The 26,248-nt window shown below is 36.1% G+C and overlaps 1 protein-coding gene across 3 annotated transcripts in view; it reads left to right on the forward strand.

The window, feature by feature from the left end:
- The window catches only part of IL13RA2 (interleukin 13 receptor subunit alpha 2), an 899,966-nt gene that overhangs the window by 866,779 nt on the left and 6,939 nt on the right, over positions 1 to 26,248 (forward strand). For all 3 annotated transcript variants that reach the window (XM_044057461.1, XM_044057462.1, XM_044057464.1), the window contains one exon: positions 1,288 to 1,384. In XM_044057461.1, coding sequence (XP_043913396.1) covers positions 1,288 to 1,384 — 97 coding nt within the window. The remainder of the gene's footprint in view (positions 1 to 1,287; positions 1,385 to 26,248) is intronic.

Raw genomic sequence — 26,248 nt, forward strand, 5'->3', positions numbered from 1 at the left:
ATTTGCATTACATTGTTTAAACCATATTATACCATGATCCCCCCAAAACGTGCACGCTGATTGGCCAGCGTGCCCATTGTAAATTGAGTTATACTAATGGAAAAAGGTCCGGTCGCCCGGACTTTTTTCCATTAGTATAACTCGGTTTTTTAAAACACTGTCACGCTATGTTAAATGGGTTTAACATAGCGAGACAGCTTTAAAATAAGCAACGGAGATCTCCGTTGCTTATTTTAAAGCTGTCTTGCTATGTTAAACCCATTTAACATAGCGAGACAGTGTTTTAAAAAAAAGCAACGGAGAAAGCAAGATCTCCGTTGCTTTTTTAGTGTCTCGCTATGTTAAATGAGTTTAACATAGCGAGACAGTTTTAAAATAAGCAACGGAGATGTCCGTTGCTTATTTTAAAACTGTCTCGCTATGTTAAACTCATTTAACATAGTGAGACACTAAAAAAAAAGCAACGGAGATCTTGCTTTCTCCGTTGCTTTTGCCCACAGCTCTGATGTACTGTGCAGGCGCGCAGTACATCAGAACTGCCGTGGATGACAGACATCTGCGGAAGGGCAGTAAACAGGCATTATACTATGCCATTATTTAAGAAAAGTAATAGTTTCTTTTCTTAAATAATGTCATGGTATAATAGCAATAACCCACTTCTGGGTGTGGGTAATGCTAAATTTACCCACGGTTGGCTTTGTTTGGTCCCTCGGGCTTCGCCCTCGGGACCAAACCACGCCAACCGTGGGTAAATTTAGCATTACCCACACCCAGGCGTGGGTTATTGCTATATTGCATTACTACCACATGCACTCCTCATCATGAGTAATTCTGATTTAAAGACCTCAGGAAAATATGGAACAGTGCATGATAACAACAGCTCACTTGGTATCCTATTTTAGTATTTAGCAAGTATGAGACCTGCTTTGGTTCCTCATAGGTAAGATGCCAGTATTTTTGCAAAATTTGGCTGAGAGGAAAGCCATGTATGGTGAATAATTTCAAACATTATCATTTGCTGATATGGCATCCTCACCTTGAACCATCTACTGTTATAGTAAGTATACCCGTACATTACTGCATCACGTTAAATTACTGGATAAATATAGTTATAAACATTAAGTTGCACTGAAGCATAGTTAGAGTCTGTTATAAGAATATAATTAATAATGGAAATAGCATATTTATATTTAAGGTTTCTGTTTATTGTCTATCTGTTTTTGAATTTTTGTTTCTTTTACTGCTTAGGGCAGACTGTGTCTAAAATAACTTGTATTTCTTTCTCAGCACTTGAGAGGACAACTGAAATTGTACTTGGCATCGCTGCTGCACTGATTGGCTTTGTTCTTGGAATGATTTCATTTATACTACTTAGAAACAAAAGGTGAGTTCATGCCAAGACTGAAGTGCAATGAATGTTATGATTAAAGAAACTAACTCTGGAAAGTCACAAATCATCAGAAGTATAGCAAGAAAAGCACAGCATTGAATGAGATGCATTTAACTGCAGTTAAAGCCTTGACCTGTTTTAATGATAAACAATATTAATATTTTCTGAAACTGAATGTAATCTTGCCAGAATAGCATTACTGTTTTTGTCATACTTTACAAATATACTAGTTGACTGAATAGAGTTGTTGCAAATAACAGGCAAGATGTCAATACCAGTAACCACATTTCAAAATAAAAACTGAATTACTGAACTTATGTACAGATCAGTAATTATTTTTATGGTGGTATAACAGGAAGTACTATTTTTTTAACAAAGATCTGAATTTTTGGTCAGAAACACTAAGCACATACTCTGAACTTCTTTGATAAAATTGTGTATTGACAAAATGCTTTATAAAACATCACTAAAGGTCACATGACTATTGCAGGTGATAACATTTAACATAAAACAATAATGCATACATTAATAAATTACATTTTTATACTATAAAAATACCAGATGTATTAGTTGGATACATGAAGAAAAATGCTATATAACGTGTAATAATAATAGTCATGCATTTTACCTACTTTAGATATAGATAGGAAAATTCTATATCTATTATAATATATATATATATATATATATATATATATATATATATATATATATATATATATATATATACATATATATATATATATATACCAGCATTAAACTTCAGCAGTCATGAGACGATGGGCCTGATTCCAAAATACTTGCTCTCAGTGTAAGTAACTTACTCTGGTATAAGGCCTCTGTATAAACAGACTTACACCAGGGGACCAGATTCCAAAAGGCTTTTGGATTCTGGCCCCTCATCCTTCTCTGAAAGCAAATTTAAACACCCTCCTCTAGTACCCAGAGAAATATGTTACAACAAGTGAAATTATTATTATATTTTTTTTAATTCTTATATTCTTTACTGAGTTTTGATAATGGTACAGTTTGAAAAATTCTTAGTGCTTTCTATTTAAGTCAATGGATGCTATAAAATCACTCCCTTTACATTCTTTATTTTAGTGTGACTGTTCTGTACCTTTCAGATATTGAGCTCATTATCTGAGTACTTAACATTTTGTGTTATTTTATCTTTTTGTCTGGTACCAAAAAATGAAGAGGGATTTATGCTTGCAAGGAAGATGATGCATATTGCTTTATGAAGCAGTCTTGAAAGAAGCATAAAGTCTACCTTGTCTACCTATGTCTACAAAGCCTGAGTGGGTTATTGTGTTGAGTACTTTGGACAGGTCTCAAAGACGACCGCCAGGTTGAATAGGCATGCCCTTGATGAAAGCAAACTGTGTTGGAGCCAATGTCTAAACATTTCCTGTGTTGTTGTTTATTATGATTGTGATTATTCTTTCCATGCATAGCCACATCATGGTCAAATGGCACCCTAGGCAAGGTAATGGATTACTCCCCCCTGCAGCCATTCCAGTATCCTATTACTTGGCTATTTCTCCCAAGTAATCATAACCACTGTTCAGACCTGTCAATGTGCATACTGTTTTCTTCTTTATTTCTACAACAATTACAGATATTTGGATTTAATTTAAAACGTTTATTTCAAATTTTATACCACAAACATTGACAGTTATTTGTTAAACAAGACAATATAGTCACAGTGAAAACAGACTTAGCGTGAAGAGTAAACTTCTCTCTGACCTTGAAATTCACATATATTGAAATGGCATTGAACCTGCATTCAAAGAAAATACATTTGGCCAGTGGTTTATTAAGTTTACCTTTGGGCTGTGTAAGATTTTATAATACCATACTGTATAGTAATTAGCTGGGAACACTGTATGCAATGAGACTGAGAAACGCAAGTCTTAATTACCCAAGCTCGCAATTTTAATTTTGACCACTAGGTGTCACTTGAGCATTTATGGCCTGTTTGGATTGAAGTCTTCTAAAATGTGTACATTATTTAACCCCCCTTCTGCTGTAGGAAGAGTTCTTGCAAAATTTATTTATATACTGTACCGTGCTTTTTCTGAAACTGGCAGTTCTCTGCAACCAAGGTTTTCTCAACGTAGGGTTAGTCTGCAGACATATACACTCCTCTTGAATTTCTTTACATTTTTTTTTAGCTGATGATTTTAAAACTTATACCTTATGATAGGCCAAATTTTCTGAAAACCTATATAACCTAGCAGCTGGTGGTTGTACTTTATTAGCTACTTACAGCCTTACTCTAGGGACTGGACTGGCAACTTTGTATTGTGCCCTTTTATTAGCATTCCCCTGCATGTCTTGGGTCTTTGCCAGATTTGCCTCAACCATTGAGCCCACTTGTTTCACCTGTTATACCTTTTACCTTAATTTTCTTTTACTGCATTGGATATAGAGGAAATCCCCTCCTTGGCAGCTTTTTCTACCACATATTGTATAGCCTATCAAGCATGATGGCCATTTCCTGGAGACTAATTGAAATCTGCACTAAAAAGATAACTTTATAAATGGTCTTGAAGCATAATTACCATATTCTGTGTTAACGTGTGTCTATACATTTTATTTAAATTTGTTTTATAATGCTACTTACCTTTTTAACTTTTATATAATATAATAGTTTACTAAAGCCTATACTTTCTGTATTTTAATTCTATAGCTTTGCATTGTTTGTTAGTGTCCTTAATTCCTGATTAATATAAAGTGCACTGCAATCTGTAAACATGCACTGTAATCTGTAAACTAATTAACATATTAAGCCTGCCCTTTCATGCCTTGATTGCATTGAATAGCTATCACTACCTGTTATTTAAATAAGCCTGTAAAAAGTAATTCTGTTACTTTATCCTTAACTAATGACTAAATAATGGGAAGCATTTCAGATATGACTGAAATGTACTATACTGAAGACATAGCTGAATATGAATGTCATATTCTAAAACTTGACTGAAATTTACATTAGCATATACTGAACATTTAAAAATAGCTGTGTATATTTTGGAAACTAAACTAAAAGAATATTTTTTGCCAGTGTTAACTAAACACAGATACAAGCATAACTGAAACTGGTACATGTTATATCCTAACTAATAATATTGTACAATTGTCTAAAACATGAGAACATTTTGACAGTGTTACCTGAACGCAAATAAACTGAAATCTATCTGAACACAGACTGAAAACTACTACTGCTGTATAATTGTTACAATGAACCTGAAAACATGAATACATACATACTTACTTTAACTTTAAACAAACACTGAAGAAATAACTGAAACACATAGAGTTGCCAAATTTTGCTCTGCATTGTTCTGGTCACTGATGAAGTAAAGGAAGGCCTGCTTTAATGTTGGTGTCCTCTTTATAGTTAGGCCTTTTAAACCTCTTCTTTGTATTTCTTGTTTGATTGTATTTAGTATCAGGTGATTAAAATAACATTTGCATTTTTAATCTGATAGCATTACTTATTGCCCTAACTTTATTTACATGTTTTGCATGAAATGCAGCTTTAACAACTATAAACTGGCAGCATTGCTTGCTGTACTGACTTTATTTACATTTTTCTGCATGAAAATAAACATAGATTTTTCTGCATGAAATAAACATTTGCTGCTAATAAGCTCTTGCAAGTCTGTAGACAAACTGATTTTTACATTAAATTTTAACACAACACTTAATTTTGACATAATGTAATTACCCAAAATGGTACTTTCACACTCTGGATGTAACAAGACTCCTGCTGTTATTCTCTTCCCAGGCTGATTGGCTTTATTTAAAAATCTAAACTCCAAAGGTTTGCTACTGAATGCAATTACCTTTGACCTTTTAAACCCTGATAGCGTGAAAATTGTCATGAGTAATGAAATGTATGGTCTGCCATTCTTTTTAACCAGGAATAAAAAAGTCAAGTACACCAACTGATTTGGTGCTGAACTAGCATAACCTTTATACATAGTTTGAAAATCTGGTATGCCACTGGCAACATTAAAACCTGAGCTGCAGCATTCTTTTGATTATCCTTTGGGCTTGAACTTTGCACATTACTTACATCATTTGCCCAGTCATTAACCATAGTGGGCTGCATTGTATTTGAAAAGCTAACAATATTTAAATCGGTAACCTGTTTAGCTTTATTGGAAACAACTTGAACTAGGTCATTAATACCAGCTTTTACATGCTTGTGTTTTTATGTCCAGTATTTAGGACACTGTTACAAAAAAAATAACTGCTGGGATTGGTGGTCTGTTTTACTGCTGCAGTATCAATATTTACAAAAAAAATGTATTACTGACATCTGATGCTTGCAAAATATGTTTCTGTCTCACCCATAAATGGACAGCTTTTTCTAAGGTCTTGGCTGTAGCAATTGCATTTAACTTGACAGTTGTATCAAGTTTCTGAACTTATTTTAAATGAAAATCAAAGTAATAATGTGACACTGTGCATTTTTGCACCTATATAATCAGTTTTAACTATTAAACTTTTTAAATTTTGTCTCGTGACCCGTAGATTTTAACATACTGTTCAGTGTGTGAAACTCCATCCACTGTCTCACCATAACCATTTCTTTAGCTGATGTAATTTACTTTCCATTAGTACTGAATGCTGCAAGAATGTGTTATTACAATTTTTTTTTGGATAAAGAGTAAAACTGTAAATGCATTAAAATGGATGCCATATAGCCCTATAACATAATTTAAATTGCTAGGCTGACTGTAATCTGAACTGAGGAACTTGGTAAACTGCCATCTCCATACAAAATATGTACAGTCTTAAACTGATTACATAATGTACTCTTTAATACATAGGATCTGAATTTTTAACTGTGCTGTCAATTTTACAGTGTAGTACTGACTTTAAATTTTAAATTCTTTCAACTAGCAAACATTATTTTGCCTCGTTCTTTATTATGATATTCTTTATGCACTTAACTAATGCCTGCTAAACAAAACAATGGTCCAAAAAAATTGTAACTGCAAACTCTTTATTCTGCTAATTAATTTGACTGTTAGTTCTGATATACCTTACAAGACATAGAGGCATATGGTTACCTTATTTCCTTAACTGACCACACCCAGTATGTGCTTTTGAGCACTTCTCTGTGTCAGCTGAACTTTAATTTATTTTAGCTTTAACCCATAAATCTGCATGTTTCTGTCATAACCATTTCTTTACAATCTGTGCATTTGCACATATCTCTTTACTGAAGTCTAAACCAGTATATACAGAGCAGTTACACTTTGAACTGTTAGTTGCCATAATCTTTGACTTTTTAAATTCTGACAAGACCACACTTGTATCTTTTGCATGTGCAATAAAACTGATTTGTTTGTAAACAATGAAGTAACCTTAAACAATGATAGATTAATGCTCTGATCTTTACAGATAGCTATGGAATGTATTATTTTACTTAGCACTGAAGTCTGCTCTTCAGTTAAAAAATCTGCACTTTGATTCCTCTTATCTCTGTCCAGTGAAAACATTGTACTGGATTTTAAAAATAAGAAACTAGAAGTGATGTGAACTTGAGAAATTGCTTGCATGTTATGTATGTAGACTGTGATGACATTTGTAATACTGTAACCTATTTCTGCATTCTGAATTGTATGTATTACAGTATATTCTGATCATCTGTACATGAAACTATACTACAACTGAAATTATTTTGCTGAATTTCATGTGCTGAAGCATGTACATTCAAACTGGAGACCATACTGATTTCTGAGTTATGTGATCTAAACAATTTGCATTTAGACATATTTGATATTTTTGAACTAATAACATTTAACTTTAAGAAAACATTTTTAAACTTAACCCAAAAATTTACTGACATTTTAATTGTTGCAGTATTACTTGACATGTTTACATGCAAAAAAAATTAAGTAATTTAAACTTTGTTGGACTGTTAACTAAAAGGTGCATATAAAGTCTTACATAACTGTATGGCTTGGAAGAAATCTGAGACGTCATCTGTAGCTTATTAACCTTTTCTTTACTTTTTGACTTTATGACGTCACTCTGGAAACATGAAAGTCTTTTAAGATATCTCTTAACTGGATAATGTCTTTTATGTTCTGAAGGAACAATGCTTTGATTTAATACTGGTCTGCTGAAGTTATGTGAGGCTTTTCTGAAGTAAACACTGGTGCTGTGCAATTTTGTTGTCTGTTTTTTGCATGAAGTAATGCTATCTTAATGAGAAACTGTCATGCCGTAATTTTCAGTTTATTCTGTATAGAGTTTACAGCTCTATTTATGGAAAAAACACTGGTATGCTGCTAAAAAGTCTTATGAAACAATTGCTGTCACTTTAAACTGTTAATGAAACTTTAAGTTATTGCCATAAAACCTGAAATAAATTGCCTACTGCATCTGTTTTTGTTGAAGTTTCTTAGAACACATGTAGTTAAATGAAACATGGAGTGCTGCACTTTAATGAAAACAGTGTTATTTTAAAGTCTGTGTTATACATGAAGTTGAACAAAACACTGCTATTCTGTAGATTTCTGTAGAACACAGCTAGTGTAACCAAGTCTGGAAAAGAATGATAACTTCACTGAAAGGGTAGTGTGCTCTCTGGGGTGTTGCTGTAGTACGTTTGCTATATAAACAGTTACTGTGAACTTAAGAAAACAAGCTATACTGGAAACTGGATGTGAAAGGGTTCAGCTGCTTGCTGGGTTATGAGATATATATATCTCTCCCCATACAACAGGCTTTTGTGGGTGCCATTGTGAGATTTGATAATACCGTACTGTACCATAATTAGCGGGGAACACTGCATGCAATGAGACTGAGAAATGAAAGTCTTAATGACTCAAGCTCATGCTGAATAGGTGTCTGTCTCTTATGGACCAAGTCTTGTGCACTTTTAAAAATGAATTTTCCAGACACTGTAGTTCATTTGATAAGATTTTATTAGATGTTCACAATATCTGAATGCTGTCTCCATTAACAGTACTGATAAACAATTCAAGTTGCTGAACATCATATTCTGATTGCCCTAAACAACGTAAACTGACATAGTCTCTAGATGACCTGTCTTCTGTACTCATACTCGAGTGTTAGACATCTTCTCTGAAGTAACAGGTCGAATGAACTTACTAACCTTAACTGAACTGCTATACTGAACACAACATATTTTACTGCTTCAATCCAGTAAATTATTTACTTTTTTTAACCTTGGTCTCAGGCTTTGTCTTGTATGTGCTTCATTAAGGAACATTCTGTAGCTGATCTTTTCATTGAGAAAAGAACATTCTGTCTGCACACTTTATGCATATATTTTTCTCTTTAATAAACAGTCTTCCATGCTTGGCCAGCAAGGTTATTTTCCTTTCTGCTTAACTGTCTTTTATGCATAAACGAAACACAATTTATTTTACCCTTTAGCCTGTTTAATGTCTAATAACTATTTTAAAATGGAAATCCCTAATCTAACAGGCTGTTTTTAAACCATAGACCCATTGTACACATTTTAGGACACTGCATGTGTTCTTTGATTCATCTTACTGATTGTATTAAATTCTATTCCTTGTATAATACAGCACCAGTTATTAAGAGTGTGTTTTAAATTTGTAGTTTTGAACATTCACCCAATAAGCAATGAAACAATAATGACAAAACTACCCATTTCAGAACATTTCAACCATAATAGACCACTCAGGCTTGTCATTACAACCCACAAATATCAGTAAATATTCCAGATTAAAGAGATCTGTAATTAATGGAGAGGTTGCTGCAGCTTTATATTTCATTGTTTTTGAAGAATAGATCACCTATGTTACTTTAAAAAATGGTAAGCTGGTAACATTGCTATATGGAAAGGCTGGCAAACCAGCAATAGTTGTTTTTGTTACTAGGCATCTCACCCAAAGGAGAGGACACACTCAGGAGTGCAGAATCCCCATTCCCCCTTAAAGAATACCACATTATTAGCAATTCATTTACATGGTATGGGAGTAGAACCCACAACCATTTGCTCAAAAGGTAGGTATGATGCCTAAGGTGCTACTTCCACTGCTTTCAAATTCTATAGCACAAACAATTACTGCAATTTCTTAAACAAAACAGTTGCTCAATGAAGATAGACTTTACATGAGCAAGAGTAAACTTCTCTACCCTTGAAACTCAAAATTCCTTGAAAATGTACCAAAACTCAAAGAAAATGCAATGAAGCAAAAATTCCTTGAAAACACAGTAAAACTCACATTCTTTGAATATACACCAGATAATTAAATGACATTTATCTCAACCTCTTAGTGCAATAAATCTAGACAAAGCCTATCATAATGGGAGGGGGGAGGCAAGAACCCCAAAATAGGGATAGATTTTTAAATATCACTCTTATAAACTTAGAAAGTTTCTAGAATAACATGATTTGATATGAAGTCTGAACCTGGACATTCTTTGAAAATCTGGACAATTGAGAGGTATATAAAGTGAGCAGTCTGGTAGCTGGTATAGAGAATTCATGCTCTTCTCCCCTGTAGCCAAGGTACAGGATTTGAGCCTGAGTAAGATAATTAACTGATCTGTCAGCTTTACTAGGAGTAAGATAATTAACTAACCTGTCAGCTTTACTAGGGGCATTATGGATGCACTGAAGGCACGTATTGCTCGCATGGAATTCTGTGTGAACAACAGAGGAAGATAAGGGAAAGTTAAGTGTGCATGCATAATGCTGAATGTCTCCTTAAGGAAGAAATGTGTTTTTTTAATTAAAATAAAATGTTGTGGCATCCCCTGCTCAGCAGGGCCCCTGCCAGCCAGTGTCCAGACAGCAAGTCCTAGGCAACTGCCTGGGTCACCTAATGCTGGACCTGGCTCTGTTTCCATGGCCTTACATATGAGTATAATCAGGCTTATGGGTCAGTAGTTTCCTGGCTCCATGGGTGCCCCACCCATGTACAGAGAGATAAAAGTTGAATTCCTCCATTCACTTGGCATTGTACCTATTTGGAGGACATGATTGAACAGTGTTTCTAGTGTCCCAATGAGTGTTGTTTCATACTGTTAAGTAGACATCCTAGGATATTGTCAGGTTTCAGTGTTTTAGGCCTCCAAGATTGCACTGAGCACCTGTTACCTAGCTATATTTAGGGGAGCTATGGTCGGGGGTATTTCTTGAGAGATGTCAGAGGGAGAAGGCAGGGTAAAATTGGAGATGAATTTAGACATTAGATTTCCATTATTCTGCAGCTCAGTACACATGGATTCATTTGGATTTAGTTTTGCACAATGTTGTATTTTGCCCTTGTGGTTGCAGACATAGCTGATGCCTTCTAGTTGGTTTTGGCCTGAGAGGCTACTTTTACCTCAAATTTGGCTTTGGCAGACTTAATTAGTTCCCTGAGCTGTTTATTTAGTTTGAGGGAGTTTTTACCTTTCAGCAAATTGCATTTCTTATTTTTTAACCATGATTTTCTTTATTTTATGTTATGCAACCTGTTGATGTTGGGATTCTGTTGGGTGGGTTATTTTTTGAGTTTGTCATGTGATTCTTTCAGGTACGTATCACTGTCTTTATGCAGCTGTATACAAGATTGTAACATGTTTTTGTGAATGACTATGCATTGGGCAATGGTGTTTTATGAGTTTGGAGGGGCTTGAAACTTTGCCATGGTGTCACTTAAAAGTAGGAAGTTTGCTTTGGAATAATTTCTAAAATTTTGAGGGTTACCTGGTATCCCAGTTTTTATTTTTTTATTTTGAAGGAGACAGTTTTATGGTCCAACCTGACCAGTGAGGATTTTACACTTGATCACGGAGCTCAACATTCCCCCATGGTGGTGAGGACCAGGTCAAGGGTGTTGGAAGCCTTAGTAGGCATGCAGGGCATTGTGCTGACAAAGTCCATGAATCTTTGTGCCTGCAAGTTTGATGTTATATATGATTTCTAGTTTATAGTGGGGGAAGCTGAAGTCACTTATGAGTATGATATTGGGCTGAATGGAGAGTAATGATCATTTAAGTAAGTAGTATGGGTTTCCTGGGACATAGAGGGGAACCTGTAGCTCACAAAGCTTTATTATAGGACTTTGCTTATGGTGAGTTGTACATGGAGGAGCTCAAGTGAGTCATACTGCTTGCCCAGCATTGAGGTGTGATTTGTTTTTGATGTAAATGTAGACATCTCCATCTTTTGTCCCTTTCTGTGAAGTAGCTGATCTAAATGTCTGGAAAGCATTATAGCCCTGCACTGCTGAGGTGCTCTATGTGGCTTTAAACCATGCCTTACTAACTACACAGATGTCTACATTTTCTACAATTAGGAGAGCTTGCATAGAGCTGCGTTTTTTGTTTTTGTAGCGAGTATTCTGTAGTGTCGTTTGTTTCTGACAACCTTCTGGTATATGTACTGGCCAGGTGTGAGAGCCCTGCCTCCAGAGACAGAGTATAAGTACATTTGTAACATGCTGTACCAGATTGTTTGGAATTAGGTGGTTGGCGGAAAACATGAAAATGTCTGCATTGTCTCATGATGCCTATTTCTAAGAAGCTGGCTACAGTGACAGTAGGAAAGTGCAGATCCATGGTTTCTGGAACAAATATAGTGGGTTACAGTGGAAGTAGTACCAATGGATTTTATGCTTTTCTTTGTGTAACACTGAGAGGGGGACTAGATTTGCTAGGGTGCTATTTTGGCAAGAAGTATAATTTTAGTCTAATCTCATAGAGCAATCCCTGTTTTTGTATAAACCTTGAGTAGTATGTACTGACTGGGTGAAGATATGAAACAGAGGCTAACTCAGGCTTTAAGGGTCTAAGAGGAGGGCCCTCCCAGTTTGAATAGATGAGATGAACTTCTACAGATAAATTTACAGTAGAGGTGGGTCTCTGTTTAAAAGCACAACACAGACTGAGCAGGTGGGTGGGAAAATCTTCAGGCCTACAGATTTCAGAAAAAAAGAAAATAAAAATATGACTTTGCATGGTTTGAGTGAAAAAGTGCATCGATCCAAGAGGTTGGACTAAAATTGTGCTTCTTACCAGATTAACGTCCTTGCAAAGCTGTTCTCCCCCATAGTGGCCGCACACAAAGAGTAGCACAGAATCCTTGGTACCCTTTTTAACCCACTATATTTATATCTAAAGTCATGGCTCTGCACTTTCTAATAAGTTGATTTTTCTACCTAATTTAAGAACTCGGTGATATTGGGATGCTAATTCTTTATAATTAACTTTAAATTAATTATTGGTTTGCTTCTAAACTTGTATTAACGACCACAAAATGATAAGTTAAGAATGCTGGCATAATAAAATGATATAACTAGGCTGGCCATTCGGACTTATACCCATACTGTTACCCTGTGTAATGGGAATAATTGATGGATATATTACTGAATCCATAAGACTGGTGTTAGGGACAAGTGTGGAAGCAGCAAAACAGATTTGTGATAATCTGTAATAAGTGATGCATCTGGAATATGTTAAAAAGTTAAGGAGTAAGTTTGAAAAATACAAAAAAATAAAAATGCTCTGCCTTTATCTAGACCCATTCATACTCTCTCTCTCTCTCTTCCATTATATCTGGATCTATCACTTTACTACCTACTTTCTATAGACTACAGCCTGTCTCCATTCAACCTCTAAATGCCAAGAAGTGTATACAGTAAACTCTCAGTTAACCGGAACTCAAGCAACCAGAACTTTCAAGTAATCAGAAAAAAAGACACTGAAGAAATACAGTACAATTTTCATGTGTTGCACTTTCTGTTCACCCCCCACAGAAACATATCTTACATTTTTAGAGTTTTAGAGTTTTAAAAAGGAAGATAAAAATAAATCCCCGCTCTCCCCAACCTAAGAACAAGTCAAACCAAACAAATAGTATAGGGTACAGTATTAATCAGGCCTATTTTTAATAGTAATTCTCAAGCAACCAGAAACTGCAGTTATCCGGCATCTACCTATCCCCATCAGTGCCGGTTAACCGAGAGTTTACTGTAATTGTGTCCTTTGGCATGCATGATTCCCCTTGTAACTATATCGCATTGACAACACACCCTGACACTTGATCTCATAGTTAGGGATCTGGAAACTTATGTCAATAATAAGCCATGCTTTGATCATGATGTATCTACTCTTGTAATGAAGTCCTTTGTTATTGCACAACTTATATTTAAATATATTTTGTCTAAATGGAAGGCTATAATCATTTCACTGTATTCAGCACTCTTTAGGCCGATCACTGAGTATAATGCCCCTTTCAGTATGTATATGTCCAAGCAGTTGTCACAATTGGAATGACCACAAAAATCAAGGTCCTAAATTACAAAAATGAGGCAAACCTTCTGAAATCCTTGTCCCTTTTCTTAGTATCATACAGCCTAGTGAGAACATACCTCTCAACCGTACCAAATTCCTTGGTATTTTCTGGTTTTCAGGGCAAAATAATGGGGTGCCATGAATTTCCAAGTGGCCCCTTCAATTCCTGATTTTTTTTAATTTTTTTTTTTTATACAATTTTAAGTTATCGCTGCTTGTTGTACTCAGACTGGGGTGGGTCTGGGAGATGGAGAATGTTTGAATTCTGTCCCACTTGCAATAGGTGCAATACCAGAATCTACAAATAGACCAAAGACAACAGCTACGAAAAGATGTAAACCAATGAAGCAGAAAATGATCCATCCATGCCCACATTTGCAGCAAAGGAGAAATACAGACTGGGTTTTCAATAGCAATGTGCTTGTTAGAAAAATGCATGTATAACTATAATAATTAACTGAAGTTTTGCTTTAAAGAGAATATGTGATATAGTTAAAATAAAGAAGACAATGCACCATCTACTCACCTACGAGTCGCATATAAATAATTAAATGCATAAGTTGCAGAAACAGAGGCAAGAAAACTCCAGTCCCTACAACTTCCTTATTCTAACTTTCTGAAAAGTTAATTTGGATGATTTACCCTTGTTTATTCTTCAAGTTATATTATTTTCCCATCCCAATCTCTTTCTTTTCCAACTGTGAAATATCAGTCACAACTATGTCCCGTGACCCGTCTGATGCCATGTACTGTGGCATCTGTAAAGCAAGTAATAAATGCCCTTCAAAATGTGATAGAGTTGGTTGGCAGTCATAATAAAATCTGCATTATTATAATATGAAAGGTAACACGGCCACTTCATGAAACACAAGAGTCCTCATTCCTTGCATGCAAATGTTATGAGTCCAGCTCTAGCACGTCTCTGTGATGCTTCTGAGAGAACTGCTTTCCAAAATTCCAATCTTAAAAAGAGCTGCACCGTGTATGTTGCTGTAACTTGATTGAAAAGCCCATGTAGACAGATTAGCCTTATTTAAAGTACAAGGAAGCCAATAAGGGCATCTTTGACTTTGCATGTGAAACAGAGCAGCATTCCATATAAATGATGTGGGATCAAAAGTGACAGCAAGCTCATTACCAACTTCCTCAGTGTTACAGTTTAAAATTGTACAAACGCAGCCTTAATTCAAAGCTGCTGGTTTTGTCAATGGATAAAAAAATGAATCTGTGCATTCCATAACACACACTGGAACATGGTTTCTGAGAAGACACTGCCACAACCATAAGTTTAATGCTATTAAACCAAATGATATCCTCCCTTGAGACTGTGACCATAAAGAAGATAGTGATTCAAAATGTGACTGTATGATGGTTCACGTTCACCTAAGTAGTCACAGAACCTCACATCTGCCTATTTTTTTTTTCAATGATAGGAGGCTTGATTGGCTAGTTTGAATCATGTGACTTGTAGGCGATCTTTGCTGTCCGTAATGTTTTTGTTATATTTTCACTTTGATATAGTTTGTTCACGTTTCTTGGTGGATATTAGTTATATGATATATTTATATATACAATAAAATGTTTCTCATTTTTTAGTTATATGTTTATTTTACACTTCTCTGGAATGAATACACTGCAATGGTCTACCCTGGATAGAATGTGGTTTTGCAACTTCAAGTAGATATCAAACAGTTCTGCTATTAGGACGATTTGAGGGGAAGGCTGTATGTATATTGAGCTACTTTTGCATGATGCATGGTAGAAATGTAATTTGATTATCATTTTTGAGCCTTTGTGTTTTGTATGAAGAGTTGGGTTAAACATTATATGATTTATCTAGTTTAAATGCAGTTAAAAGTTCTTGATTGTTTTTTCAATGTCTATCGATATGTGATTTTGTTTGAGACAAGTGATTGGTTGATTTATGTTTTTAAATTTAGTGTTGGTCTCTTCTGTTTTTAAAATTGGTCTGATGAAGCAGAGATTGTTCTGCAAAAGCATGTATCTGTATTTTAATTAAAGAACTTTTATGTAACATGCATATTTGTTTGAGATGCCAGTGCAGTGTTTGGAACGAGTTTTGTTCATTTTGTTTATATATGCATTGAACAGGAATACTGGGACCCAGTTTAGGAACAAGACCAGGAAAGTATGCTCACCAGCATGGCTAGGTGACCAATGCAGTTCGTCAGGGTCAGGGCTCCATATGAAAAAGCAGAAGCATATACTACCTGCACCACCATTTAAGAGTTAACTGCTGATGTCGCTTGAGTAATAAACATATGCATAAGCATGTTTCAGTCTTGCAAACATCAATTTTTGTTTGTACTGTCTGCAATTGCAAGAGCATTTACCATGGACAGTCAATCATGCATTTAGTATTCATTTAACAGGAGCATTGTAAATTAAGTAACACATCAAACAGACCAAGAACTCTTCCAGAGTTAAGAATTAATAGTTTATTCAGGGATCAAAGTATAATTTTGATATTTAGGTGGAAACAGATGAATTCCTGATGATGCCTACAGCATCGATCAAAAGAAGGCTTAAAGAGCTTCTGAAGTATCAGATTTCTTGCCGAGCTTTATTTCTTCCCCAAATCATGCCTCAATCTCTCACAGCAAGAAATCTGGACAAAGCCAAAAATAATGGTGGGGCAAAGGCCCCAAGATAGGGACAGATTTTAAATATTGCTCCTGTAACCTGAGCTCATGTAGTTGGTAAAATAACAGGTTTTGCATTGTTATGTATTTTCTGAGGGATATGAAATCTGAAATTATAAGGCCTGCTATTTACAATTGTTTAGTGACTTCAATCTTCATATTGGTATCCCACAATTCCATTGGCATGGGTGGGGTTACATGATTATGTATGTAAATTTTATGTTAATCAGCAGCCTGATTTTTGGCCAGTTGTAGCTACTTTTCGTGGGCCTTTGTCTAGATTTTTGATATTTCCAGGTTGAGAGGTATGAGTGAGAGGCATCCTCTGCCTTACATATAGAGTTTCAACAGACCCTATTTTGTCAGACCTATTGCACATTTATAAGTTCAATGGTATCATAAACACCCACTTATGAGATTTCAATCTGTTTTGCATAATAAGTAGAACTTGCAGGAGGGATAGGTATGTATCACAGAGAATACCCCTCCACATAATGCAAGTATTTCTGTTACTCTATTCAGATGTAATTTGGACAAATGGATGGGTATCCACAGATTCAGCCCTGATTTAGCACCAGTGTCCCCTCATGGATAGAGGAGACATCTCTGAATTATTTCCATGCAAAGTATAATGGAGAGAAACTACCATAGAAATGTAAGGCTAGCTTTCTTAAGATACTCATAGATCATTAGCCTGATAAGTACCTTTAAAGATATAACTTGATTTGATATTTGTTTTTTGTCAGACATTTTTGTCATACTTTTATTTTAATTTTAATATTCATTGTTATTTTTTTCTATTATGTATAGTGACTAAACAAAGCTCAAAGACCATGTACAAACAGAGTCCAAACAGCTGGCTCAGGCAGATCCATGGTAAAATTGTAATTTATTGAATTTTAACAAATCATACCTCTCAGCCGTGCCAAATTTCTTGGTTATTACCGATTTTGAGGTCCAAATAATGGGGTGCCACGAGTCCAGAGTGGCACCCCTTAATTTCCGAGTTTCCTGGCTTTCTTTTTTAAATTTTTGTTGTTGACCTGACGTCATCACATGTACGATGACATCAGTGTCATGAACAGTCAATCAGCATGTTGGAATTGTGCTCCAGGGCTGACGTGCGATCATTTCCGGCTGTTATGAGGGGTGCTGCAAGGGAATAGTTCTTAAACTGCAAGGGAAAAGCTCCTTTGCTTTCAAGATGTGAGGATCCAGAAACATATGCTGCAAGGTTTATTTTATATATTTAAGGTTTGTTCATTATTTTATTTTATATATTCAAGGCTCCGTTTGTGAATGTATGTGGTGGTTCATTAGGGAACAGACATATGGTGCTAGACGAGCAGTTTCTTCCATGGACAGTGCTGCAAACTCTAAGGGAAAGGCTCAAGACATTTAAGGCTCATTCATTATTTTATATATTCAAGGCTCTGTTAGGTAGGGAATGTGGTTCGTTATTTTACCTTTATTCAAGATTTGTTATTTTATACATTCAAGGCAAGCAAGGCTCTGTTACGTTATGCATTCAAGCAGGCAAGCAAGACTCCATTATGTTATGGATTCAAGGCTCCATTATCTTATGCATTCTGGGCTCCGTTATGTTATGCATTCAAGGTTCTGTTATGTTATGCATTCAAGGCTCTGTTATGTTATGCATTCAAGGCTCCGTTATGTTATGCATTCAAGGTTCTGTTATGTTATGCACTCAAGGCTCCGTTATGTTATGTATTCAAGGCTCTATTGTGTTATGCATTCAAGGCTCCATTATGTTATGCATTAAAGGCTCTATTATGTTGTGCAAGCAAGGCTCCTTTATGTAAGGGGCGTGTGCGCACGCGCGTGTGTGTGTGTGTGTGTGTGTGTGTGTGTGTGTGTGTGTGTGTGTGTGATACAAATTAGATATAATCAGTGTGTTCACTTTAAGAGTGGACTGTAAACAATTTTTTATGTATGAAATGTTAGGATCATGAGAATGTTTAAACCTGACTGTCTGGTTTGTGGTCCTGAATATCCTATGAAGGAAGAAGTTCCAATGTGTGAAAGGTTGTTCACGTGCTGTATTTTGAAGAGTATGTAGATAAATAATCCACCATTAAACTAGAAAATAGAGTAAGGAGATATGCCTCCCAGTGAGGCAGATTCCCGTTTCACCTGGCAAAGTGTTATTAAATAAGGGAATGCTTGGAAAACTGCATATGTAGTAAGTTGGAAACAAATTGAATGATAGTGATTTCAGAAATGTTACTGAGGCAGTTTCAACAAGTTAGAGATCAAGCATTTTTTTTAATTTTTTTTAACAAAAGACACTGTGAGGTAGGATATTTTATTTTGTGGACATGTATTGTAGCTAACTATGCCTCCAGGATAAGATTAATAGCTAATCAGATACAATGATACAAGCTATTTTTAACTTAATGATTTCCTTTCCTTCCTAATGCTTCTTACTCCTTGATTATTGGTGTAATTAGTCATCTCATTAGACCTGGTTACAGAATAGCCTTTCTATAGAAGTTCTATATGTATTGAGAAAGGAAAATACTCTCACTTTCTGAGATCTATGCCCCCAGATTGATGATTTGGAGTAGGCTATAATAACTTGGAGGAGCTTGTCAGTGCACACCAATTTTGTACTGAGATTTTGCTTAGAACAGGATATTGGTCACTTTAGGTTGGTTTTCTACAGTCCTTTCTAAATGACTATGAACGTCCTATTGCAACCATTCTGCATATGTACAAATTATATATTGCTTTGGTCATTTCTAGTTTTATGCACTTTACTAGAGGGCAATAACTACTGACTAGCTTGTTTATGTTGCAGAAAACAGTTGCTTTTGTTCTTGAAACATGTCAGCTGATAGTGAGGTATATATTTATTTTATTTATTTTTTATTTGACATTTGTTAACCGGGTTAGTCCAGCTGGGCAGGAGCCAGTTTTCAGTGGAGACCAGAGGAGAAAAGCTCCAGTTACAAAACAATGTAGGATAACATAGGTAACAAAAAATAGAAAGTACCATAACCAAGCACAACTCCAAAACATATTAATACGAATATGAATCAAACATATTTAGATTACTGTAAGAAGATTGTTGCCTTATATCTTGAGATGAAGACACTTGTGTTGCTCATTTACTTTGTGAATTTATGCTTCAGTTTTAGCATGTTTCAGACCACACCTAAACAACTGTTAATTTTCCCTAATCCAGTGCAGAATATTTAGAAATATAATTATCTAAATAATAATGTTCACCTTTTATTCATCAGGTTGACATTTGGGCCATAGAGACTACAGATACCTATTATGGCTTGTGAGATGCATTCTTGTTGTTTCAGCCTAAGACTGCAACCATTATTCTAAAATTAAAAATCTACACCTACTTTCAGGTAAATATGCCTGGTGATTAGAGTTAACCAGGCTCAAACCCTGTACCTTTGGAACAGGTAGCAAGAGCCTGATTTCCCTACCCACCACCACTTGTGAAAACTGTCCAGGTTTTTGCCTCATATTTGTGTTCTGTTCTGTTTCTCATAATATCTGTGGTTTTCTGGATTTCGTTTTGCAAATAAGTGAAGGATTGAATTTACTAAATAATGACCGGCATTTGAATTTCAGACTTCATATTCTTCAGAAAGTACATGGTAACACAAAATCTTTTATTCTAGCAATTTTCCAAGTTTATAAGATCAGTATTTGAAATGTGTCCCTAATTTTTGGGGCTGTATTCCCCCATTATTGGCTTTGTCCAGGTTTTTTGTGCTAAGAGGTTGAGAGCTATGGTGAGAACTGTATTCACTGAATATGTTTGGGGGCTGTATTCCCCCATTATTGGCTTTGTCCAGGTGTTTTGTGCTAAGAAGTTGAGAGCTATGGTGGGTGAGAACTGAATTCACTAAATGATAGCCATTTAAGTTTCAGTCTTTCTATTTTTCAGGAAACATCTTATTTGGCATAGTGGCTGCTCTGACTGCAGTGCACAGGATCCTGGGTTCAAGTTTTGGCAGTGAAATGCATGATGGTAACACATTTTATTCTAGCAAATTTCCAAGATTATACAAGCAATGTTTAAAATGTGTCCCTGGTTTTTAGGCTTTTGTCCCCCCAATAAATTTTGTCTTTTTCCAGATTTCTTGCACTGTAAAGTTGGGAGATACAGTTGAGTGTCGAATGGATTTTACAAGGAGCTGAGAGCTTCAGAGGAAGTGAAGTTTAGTGTTGCTTATGCTGAGTCTGCTTGCATTGTTAATAGCATAAGAGGCTGAATGCTTGCTTTTAATGCAGAAGGCTGTGGGTTCTACTCCCACAGTATGTAGATGCATTGCTGATACTTTACTGTGTTGTACTTTTAAAGAGGGTGAATGCTGCAGTCCTGAGAATGTCCTCTTTGGTGGCGATAACTAGTAACTATGAACTTGTCAGTTTGCCATCCATTCCCTATTGCAATATTACTAGCTTATCATTTTTAATGTGACATAGGCAATTTATTCCTCAAGGGCAACAGGCACTTTATTTGTAGATGAAGCAATGAAATATAAAGTTGTTTGCTAGCAGCAACCTCTTCATTAGTTACAAATCTCTTTAATGTGGAATTAGATAACTTTTACTTCTACAGAGATTGTGTATATTTACTGATACTGGTGGATTTTAAAAGTTTGAGAAGACTTTTATGATGGAAATGTTCTGAATTTGGCAGTTTTGTCATTATTAGTGCATGCATTTTATTTCATTGCTTATTGGAAAAATGTTCAAAACAAATTTAAAACACCCTATAACAAGTGTGTATTATACTAGGAATATGATTTAATACAATCAGGAAGGTGTATCAAAGAACACATGTATTTTTCCTGTGCAAGGGGCCTATGATTTGAAAACAGCCCAAAGTTAATCTTTATCTGCTACTGGCCAAATGTATTTTCTTTGAATGTGAGTATCAATGCTGTTTCAATGAATGTGAGTCTCAAGGGCACCAGAGAAGCTTTAATGTTAAGTCTATTTTCATTGTGAGACTGCATTGCTTTTTTAGCAGATGTCTATTAGTGTTTGTACTGTAAAATATAAAATAAAACATTTAAATGAAACCCAAATCATCATAGAAGTAAAGCAGTATGCACATTACAGTGTTTATGGTAAATGTGCCGAAATAGCCAAATAATGGGACATTGGAATGGCTGCAAGGGGGAGGGCTGTATATGGGGAGGCCCTGGGTGGCACAAACTGTAGCTACACCACTGATGAGAAGGCCATGAAGAATGACTTTTTGAAGTCCTAGCAAACTATAATATTCTTTTGCTAAGATTAGAATACTGCCTACCATTAAATGCCCTACTTTTGCCATAAAACCCACATACTGCAAGTCACCAAAAACAAAATCCTAATGTTCTTAATATTCTCCCTTTCCAGTGAACATCAGTGTTACACATTTAAAAGAAGGAGGTTACCATTTACTACAGGGTCTGTGTCTCTGGGGCCATATTTTGGTTGTCTGTTCTTCAGTTTGCATTTGAAAGGGGATATCCCACAGTTCCATTGGAGTGGGTGGAGTTACATAGCCTAAGGAAATACTTGGAGTCAGTGTTAGCCCTGCTTTGCTTGCCATCGCTGTGTTCGGGCTTGCTCCGCTCCCCTCCCTGCCTCAATTCCCACCCGCCCCCACTAGTGCTACATTTAAACTAAATTTAGCCACTCCCCTCATGCTATGTACCAATCAGCACCTCATACATCACTGAACAGCCCTCCCCCCTTCCATTCTTCCACACCCTGTTAGCACACTCAACCATCAAAATTGGCCCACCCCCCTAACAAAATGCAAACAAGTAAAAAAATACTAATTACCCTACTGCCTGTACTATTTCTATTTTACCATCTTACTGCCTATGAACAAAAACTTGACCATGGTATTCACTACCCAAATGGTCAAACAGCCACCCACAACTTCAGACATAACACCAAACACTTTACAATCCCCAGCACACCGAATCTACCTCCCTCAATAAAATATTACCCCTGTAAAGCCACAAAACATAATCCTAAAGAGAATGACTATATAAAACTTATTAAACTCCTAAAGCTTAGAGTATCCTGTCACTATAACCTTATAACACATGGGGACATCCATCTCAAACTTGGCCCACCCACACCCAATAACCTTCACTCCCCTACCACAACCCCCACAGTCAAGCCACCCCTTTCTACTCCCACTAGTTCCCTCCTAACATTTCACCTAAATATTAGAAGTATTAACAATAAGATTCCCAACCTACACACCCTCCTAGCAACTCACTCCCCAGACATTGTGTCCTACGGAAACCTGGCTAAAACCTGGTAGTACTAATAATATGATACTACCTCCAGGACACAATATTCAGTGGTTAGACTGTACTACAAGGAAAGGAGGTGGGATAGCAGTCCTTTACAAAAATACTCTGTTAATAGAGACACCGTTCAATCACCCCAATTCAATAATGTAGAACTCCTCATGACAACATTACAGATTAACCAGAACAAATGCTTGAACATCGTCTGTGCTTACATTCTGCCAGGCAACAACTTAAATACCCTAGAGGATATCCTGTACTGGTTATCCACTACCTATCTCCACAAAACCATACTTCTTGGTGACTTCAATACCGACTGGCACCCCTGCTCCTCTGAACCCCCCTCACCCTTATCAACTTATCTGGGTTTAAACAGACTATAACCACTCCCACTAGGATAAACAGACTGATCAACAGGGAAAGTATCCTAGACTGGATCCTAGTTAATAACCAAACCCAAATGTACACAGCTGGTGCACTCCCCGATGACCTTGGCGACCATTTACTAACCTATGTCATAAAACTTAAAGCAGTAAACCCTCACCAGACCAAATATAAAACACTTAGAAACAGGAAAAACTTTGACACTGCTATATTCCTAAACAAGCTAAAAGCAGTTGACTGGTCAAAGCTAAAAAATCTACCATTAGAAGAGGCTATAGCTCCCTTTAACACTAAAGTCCTTAGTTTCCTTGATTCCCATGCTCCAGTGCGTACAGTAAAATCTAGATTAAACACAGCACCATGGCTCACAAAAGATATCAAATCTAAAATCAAAACTAGAAACAGAGCCTGGCCAGCTGGAGAACAACTAAAGCCCCAGATGACCATCTAAAAATATCGTCAACTCAGGAATGATACAAAAAAAATCTATTTTACTAGATCAAAAAAGCTTCTACCAAAATCTCCTACAAAAACACCAAAACAACCCTCAAAACTTCTGGGCAGGCTTAAATCAACTTTCATCCAGGTCATTCTACCACCCCAACCCTGGCTAACCACACCCATACTTCCCCAGAGACCATAGCTGGTACTTATAATAACTTTTTCACTGAAACAAGCCAATCCCTAGCAAATCAACTAACCCCCACAAACTTAAACCACACCCCCTAATCTACCCAGTAATCACCCCCAATTTAGCCTCCAACCAATATCCACTAGTTTTATCAAAACACTTATAAAAAAAAAATAAAACCTACCTCCCTCGCTGCTGACCTCATCCCTGCAGAATACCTACAAATAGCTGCAGATGCCATTACATATCCCATATCTATCCTTATCAACAGAACCTTATCCAAAAGTGCTATCCCCTCCCTCTGGAAAATATCCCATGTCATCCCACTCCATAAAGGTGGTAGTTCTATAGACATATCCAACTATAGACCCATTGCCATTCTTTCCTGTTCCTGTAATAAAGCTTGGAGATATGCCAACTAATACTTTAAGAGATGAATCAGAAATTAAAATATGCCAATTATTTTTAATTACATCAGTGACCTTATTTATGTCACTGGAAAAAAGTAATTTTAAATTGGTTAAGATACTTGGAAATTTTAAATGCGAGTCTAAAGGGGTAGTTAGTCTATTTGACTCAATGTGAAGTGTGCCGCCCCTGTTTTTATGTGTGCCGAAAATAATGGAGAAATGTGTACACAAGCAACTAATGCAATACCTTTCACATGCCTGGGAGTTGGATAGTAAGTTATTCTGTGAAAGGTGTAAGTTATTTGCCAACCAACGCCTACTGCTGAACCCCAATAAAACTAAACTTCTACTCTTCACCCCCACTAGTAGATCTGCCACACTTTTATTCTCTGTCATGTCTAACAATGGTACCACTATCTCCCAAGATCAACACACCAAACTTCTTGGGGTTATCATAGACAATAATCTCAAATTTGACCTACAGGTCAACAAAACCATACAGACCATCAATAAGAAGCTTGGATCACTGTATAGAAACAGGACATTTTTAACCCCACTGTCTAGAACTGCAATCACCTGGTCACACCAACTGTCTACTCTTTTATATGCCTTGCCTGTACTCTCAAACCTCAGCAAATCCGAACTAGGTAAGCTGTCCCATGGCTACAACCATATTGCCAGATTCACCACTGGCTCCACCTATTGAACCCACCACTGCCAGTACCTGAAACACTAGAGTGGCTAAACTGCCCAGCTTAATTCAGTTCAATCAGCTCTTAATATTACACAAAATTCTGTACCACTCTGAGGATACCCCTCACTTATAAATATTATTAAGCCATATAGCAAACTGAGATCCCTATGGTCAGCCAACAAACTACTGGTCCAAAACCACAAAGCTAATAACTCTGCTGGTGAATCCCTGTTTGCCAACTTTGTTGGGAAAACCTGGAATTTGTTGCCAAACTATATAACCCTACAATCCTCCAAAAGTCTCTTAAAAAAAACTCACATTATCTCAAAGTGAACTGGCTTTGCCCATGTACCAACCCTGATTAAGTTATAAACTGAAAGCATAATCTGTAAATATCATAATATGCAACAATGTCACCAAGCTCTATATCCAATCTGACGTCTCTTGCTTTTAATTGCGTCTGTCCATGAGAATTGTGAGTCCCTACTAGGGAACACTACTAAACCATTGTACATAATCACTTCGTTTTAAATTTAATAATGTTATCTAACTTCTTGTGTAATCTATGTAAGTTTATCTATTTGGAACTTTTCTCTCTGGGCCTCTGCTGAAAATGGACATGTATCCATTCGGACTATCCCAGTAAACAAATGTAAAATAAATAAATAAAATAAATGTATGCAAATTTTATGTTAATCAGCATACAGATTTGTACCTATTTTTCATGGGCTTTGTCCAGATTTTTTTCCAGGTTGAGAGGTATGTAACAAATGCAAGTGCTTTCGTTCACTTCTTATGAACTTCATCAGATAATCTTATACATGTTTGCCCTGTTTAAATACACTCAAAAACAATCCCATTGATCAATCCACATCCAAAAAAAAAGCAGCACATTCGTTTTACCCAATATTCACCATACAAAATATGTAAAATATATTAATATAGTATATAAATATATAAAGCATATAAAATACAAAACAATGCAGAATACACAACTCGTCTAATACGAGGCCTAAAATTAAAAAAAAAATAGTCAGTAAAAGGCAATAGAAATACTTGCATTATACTTGCCTACAGCAAATGATATTCGCAGATGGTCTCCCATCCAAATAGTAACCAGCGCCAATGTTGCTTAGCTTCCCAGATGAAATGAGAACAAGTACAGTTAAGGTAGTCTGGTCACTAGCTGCATGAAATACATAAGCATGTACATGTAACCCATATGAGGGTTCTTACGGTCATGGTATATAAATAGCAAATATTCAAGTGTAAACTAGTTAGAATAAAATTATTCCCTTTATCGGTTCAGTGCTTTAAGCTTTAAAATACAAGCAATAGAAATATGTTCATTGAGCCCAGACCATCTAATAGCATCCAATACCATTTGCCATGATATTTCTTTCTTCTCCAGTAGTAGTTACTTGGTCCACCCCAGTAGCCTAAACTGTCCTGGTCA

This window comes from Protopterus annectens, chromosome 15.part0 (assembly GCF_019279795.1).
Source record: "Protopterus annectens isolate FY-2018-M chromosome 15.part0, PAN1.0, whole genome shotgun sequence".
Taxonomy (NCBI): domain Eukaryota; kingdom Metazoa; phylum Chordata; order Ceratodontiformes; family Protopteridae; genus Protopterus; species Protopterus annectens.